We start from the raw sequence: 5,580 nt of genomic DNA on the forward strand, positions 1-5,580 counted from the left end.
AAAAAAACTGTTATAGACTATCAGTAGCGTTGACAGGAAGGGGGCGGGGGTATATTTGGACCGGGTCGGGGATGACTTTAGGGATCATTAATCTTTCCAAGGGACCCGAAAACTTGACAAAACCACCGAGTATATTCTTTAAATACGGTTTGTTTTTTCTTAAAAGTGTCGTTTGAGGCAGGGAATCTCATTAGTACCGGCCCCAAATTATCTCAACGACCCTGCAAGCTATATGGAGAATATCACGGAAAAATACAAATTCGCTAAAGGCGTTCAAAAAATTGTAATTAACGCTGCTGAGGTTGTCAATAAACTGGAAATTATTTCATCATTTCAAAAAGAATTAGTCAGGAGAACCAAAAAGAAAGGGCAATTTGACAAAAAGAAAAATAACACGGCAAAAGAACCCAGCGCATAAATTTAGGGTAGACATCTACCTTTCTGCTTTATGACTTCAACAGCAATTTGAGTTACAGAAACCGACAAAATTTATAACGTTTATCGTTCACCTTTTGCAGTAAAGTGTTGAGCAATGAGGTGCAGAAATTGAAGCTTGCCTACGATGCAAAATAGCCTTGCGCTAGCTCTGGGAATGGCATGTAGGCTACTAAACATACATTTGTGTGGAATATTTAGAATTTAGAGTGTCAAATTTTTACTTCGTTTGACGGTACTCCTCCCTAATTTGTTGTTTTAGATCCGCTGTTGCACTTTTTTTTTTATTTGTAGGCCTCACCTTAGTTAAATCATGGCTGGTTAGATAAACTAATATTTTGACTACTACTTCTTCAGCTAAAAATAGTAGCCTATATGTGCACTTTTGTACGTTTCGTGATGTAATCTATCCATTGAGTAATTAAAACAAAACATACGGGAAAGCTTTCAAGATTACTAAAAGCAACTTCAAACTAAGGATTACCAAACCACGCAAACCTGTGTTTCAATTTTTCGGGTGGGTATTACATGCTTGAGTGGGCTATGACATTAGTTTTTTCACCAAACTGATAAATATAATTTCTCTGCAGCAAGGTTTAAAAAAACAAACAAAAAAAACATCAAAACATCGTATAACGTTTACACTGAAACAGTTTTCTTTTTCTCTAGAAATTGCTTGGTTTGTGTCAGGGTAAACGTATGCAATGAAATATTTTGACATGAAACATACACTGAGCAGAGAAGTTTACAGTTTGCTTCTACAAACTAAAAGGAGAAAGCGTTAATAGGCCTACTACTGCACGAACAGTCACTAGAGAATTTGCGAAAGACAGCAGTACACTTCACTTAATTACATCTGTTCAACATCAATGTCAATAGAACCACGAAAGATAAACTAATTTAAGATTAACACTCAATAAGGAGCAGAAGCCTGTCTAAAAGTCAACGAGTAGGCTGTGTTAAGTCATTCAAACTTTTCCGCTTATCGCATAACAAAAAACAACAATAAAAAACAGTTTTTAAGACGACTTTCGTAAGGCAAGTATGCGAAAAGTTTCTCAGTTGCAAAACAATGTTAAGTTTTTTATCAATTTATTTTTGAGGCGATAGCAATTTCTTTTCACTTTTACTAAACCAAGAAATAGGAACTTTTAAAAAATTTGAAACACCTCTTTCATATCGCTTTTATCCCATTTTCCATTATCTTCTAGGTTCGGAGGACTATGATTCCATATCCAATCTCTTCTGGGGGCAGCCCAATTTTTTCCATAATTTCTTTCAATATATTCTTCAGTGTTACATGGGACTCTTATTTTTATATCTAAAAGTTCAGTCCAGCACAACTTGAACTTTGGCAATTTGTATTTATATTTTTGTCGATCCGATCCTCTAATTCCACTAAACCAAAAATGGTCTTCTTCTTCGTAAATGAAAAAAACGTCCAATTTAACACGATCGTCTCCAATAAAACTATATTCAAGACTGTCATTCACTTTACCAAATTTATACAATAATTTTAATCCGGCATTTTTCATCTCATCGATTATTTTATCGTTGTGATTTTTAATTAAAACGTCAAAATCGACATCACTTGTATATGGAATGATGTCGCATTGTCTAAACCAGCCTAAGCAACTTCCACTGCTCAAGGAAAACGGTACGTTCAGTTTATCTAAAGCAGATTTTGCTTTGAGAATAAGTTTTTTAGCTCTGGATTTAAAATCTTTTTCTTGAGAACTTGAAGACTTTTCATACTTTTCTTTGTATTCTCTTGCTCTTTTATAATCACATTCTATAAACTGAGAGTTTTTGTATTCCTCTAAAAATACTGCAATGTCCAACGGTAAGTGTATTTCTTGTTTATTTTTTTCTAAAGCTAGACAAATTAAAAATCCAGATATATTAAATGCCCGTGCATAATTAGGAAGTGTATTACCAATTATTTCCATTCTATTTTCTCCATTTGTTAAAGCTGGTGCCAAGTTTTTTACAGTCGTTTTCCAGTCGTCGTGTTTCAGTGGACCACTCCACATGTAGCTATCTAATCGTTTATGCAATATGATTACTTGAATAACATGGTCATCCTTAGCTGACCATAAGTAGGTTGGTATGGAATGAACATTGTCATTGGTACTCAAAAGTCTTGGATCAGCATCCATAGATAAATGAACAATAAAACCATATGATTTAAGATCCTTCAAAATGGCTTCATCTTTATCTTTAAAATTAATAGCTTCAATAGCAAATATTATCAGTTTGGTTTTGTCGTGATAAGATTTGTATAAATTATTTTGGAAATGAATAGAATTCTTCTGAATTTTAGCTTGAGATTGAATTAATTCTGACAGAAGATCTTGGTCGAAAAGAAGTAGTTGAATTTTGTATTTTGTAAAAACTGAAAGAAAATAATTCAAAGAGTTGTTCAATGCTTCTGTTGATTTCTGGTCGTGGCTTTGAGATGCTTTGATTGTTTCTACTGCTGGAACTTCTGGAAGATGTTGTGAAGTGAATGACTGATTTGAAGGAACGATGCTGATAGATGATTTAGTTTTTCTTGTGTAATTTGACGCATAAACGCTGAAGATTGTTGCAAAGCACACAGCTGCAATGCATAGAAGAAAGAGCAGCTTCTTTACACTTTTGAGGTGAAATTGCAACATTTTATAAAAACTTAAAATTCTGAAACAAAGCGTAGTTAATTGTCTTGGTATTGCGGCCTTTATTGTGTCATTCTAAGCAATTAATGCTAACACGTCAAGGTTTGCATTATCAACAAACAACTTGACAAGTAGCCTACTTGACTTCTTTTAAACACATCGTTCATAATATTAACATTATCAACTTTATATCATATGCCATAGATTATGGTGACTTCTGCTGTAGATCAAAGATTCAACGGCATCAAACTTCAACTTCTTAAACCGTTATTAAATGCAACTCAAAAACAAAGGAAAATCAACAATTTCATTACATAGCTTCATACTGAGGGTGAACACTGAACAACAGTCAGCCTCAAACCGCATGGCGGCTACATTTTCTAATAATCATGAGTTGATGACCAAAAAACTAAAAGATATAAATTTAACAACAAGGACACCACTCTTTAATCAAGAGCCATAGTGACTTTTGTGTCGATGTGAACATCCAAACTAATCTAATATTTCTTAGTTTATTTATTAAGCTACTTGGCCTTGGTTTATTTGATTGTCCTTTTACAGTTACTCCAATTGTGTTTTTCGATGACTGTTTCTATTACTTTCTTGTATACTACGTGCTTTAGGCTATATCATTTATTTTACAGTACCCACAATGTTCACTCAATGTCGCGTCGTTGCATTATTAGCCTCTGCAAATTGAACCCAATCGGTACCTTTTTGAATTTTCGGAATAACCAGACAGATAAGCAAATCCACGCCTACTATAATAGAAACAATCACAAACTAGTCGCCCACCATCCCGCTAATAACTGCTTATGAAGTGTTGACAAAACTATACGATTTCCGTTGGCAAAGCGTGAGGCAAGTTCATAAATAATCGAACCCATCAAGCTTTGGATGATAAAGTTGTGATGATTAACGTGGTGGTGATATCATGCAATATCCGGGTGAAGTTAGATTACAGTGGTTCTTAACCTTTTTTTCCCCAGCGCCCCTTTTCAGAGATTTTCCATAGTCTCCCATGCTTTCCAACCTTATTTAACTTTAAACTTGGCAACTCAACTTTAGATACTTCTTCCGAGACTAACCTTTATATTGTCCGTTGTCCTTTATATTACTCGCTATTGCAGCGCACTCACTCAATGTTTATGCTGCGGAGATAGCCTACCTTTAAAACTGTCCATAGCTTGACATGGCGCTTTGTTAATCTCTTGCTGCAATTTTTCGTTGAACTGACGATCATGTGTAGTGAAGTAGGCTACGAAACGTTAGTTGAAAATATTTATTCCCGCATTAAACCAATGTATGCAAGTCGCAGTTTCTGTTCGAACAAAACAAAGTTTTAACAAACTCCAAATGTATTCTTAGACCAGTGGTTTTCAACAGGGAGTATAGATTCGTCATCTGGGGTACGGTATTTATCAAGAGAGAAAGTTTACTGACACGATAAAGATCGATCGCATTTTATCAAGCTTTTTATCTGAAACCTAGATGATGGGATATATCTTTAGCAAGTCAGCAAGAGGAAAATAAATATAAAAGATTGTAAACATCTGCTCTCAAAAGTCACTAAGTTAAGCAATCACAATTTTTAATTGTTGGGTTTAGAAAATTATTTTAGGGTTCTGTGCAACTGTTTTAAGATTACTATGAGGTTTAAATTTTTATTAACACATTTTTGATGAGATAGTAATAGCTAAGGACCTCAGGTGTATTAATATATGATAGCTGAAAGAAATCCCACACAATGTGCAATACTGAATGCAAGGGATAATTAATTGGAGATAATAGCACTGCGGCCATTCAATGGTTTACCTGCCACAGTCAATGAATAGGCCAGTTTGGTTCTAAAGTTCAACGACAAGCGCTATACCAGCTAATTGAAATATTACTGCGCTGCATATCATTCATTATCTTGGTATCTATGAATCATCCTCAAGTCATGAACAAGCGTTTGCACTCAGGCCTATAAGGTCGTCACGACGTCACTGAACATGTAGTCGTAGACTGCAGTATATATATTTCAATACTTGTAGTCTTGTACCCAGTGGCGTAGCCAAGAGGGGGGTTTTGGGGGTTACAACCCCCCCTTGGCACGCGTGTGACGTCACGATATTGAGAATGATGCTTTAAGTCTAAAAAAATTGCCTAATTTTAAACAAAATTGCATTAAAAGAGCAAGTTTTGCCAATACCAAACATCTCAGCCAGGAATTAGCAACAAGAAAACATAGAGACTTAGCTTTATATCCGAAAAATGCCGAAGAAAAACATGATCTTATCCTTTTGCTATGCCACCAGACACCACCATTTTACAGGAATATTCGTAACCACATTTTTGTTGAAAATGCTCTCAGAATGCACCAAATTCAAAGTAATTTTTTTTTCAAAATTCCTGGCTACGCTACTGCTTGTACCATTAGTTTTACTTATCTAAACCTTAAGCTCATGTAAAGTATTCTACGGTATTGAAAAATACAGGTATGACA

General features: G+C 34.9%; 1 protein-coding gene across 1 annotated transcript; it reads right to left on the reverse strand.

Annotated features, from left to right (window-relative positions):
• Positions 1 to 1,586: 1,586 nt before the first annotated feature.
• LOC145772499 (ribitol-5-phosphate transferase FKTN-like) lies at positions 1,587 to 3,095 on the reverse strand. Its single transcript, XM_082584372.1, has one exon. The coding sequence runs from the start codon at positions 3,093 to 3,095 to the stop codon at positions 1,587 to 1,589; it is 1,509 nt and encodes a 502-aa protein (XP_082440498.1).
• Positions 3,096 to 5,580: the final 2,485 nt, after the last annotated feature.

This window comes from Aplidium turbinatum, chromosome 6 (assembly GCF_918807975.1).
Source record: "Aplidium turbinatum chromosome 6, kaAplTurb1.1, whole genome shotgun sequence".
Taxonomy (NCBI): domain Eukaryota; kingdom Metazoa; phylum Chordata; class Ascidiacea; order Aplousobranchia; family Polyclinidae; genus Aplidium; species Aplidium turbinatum.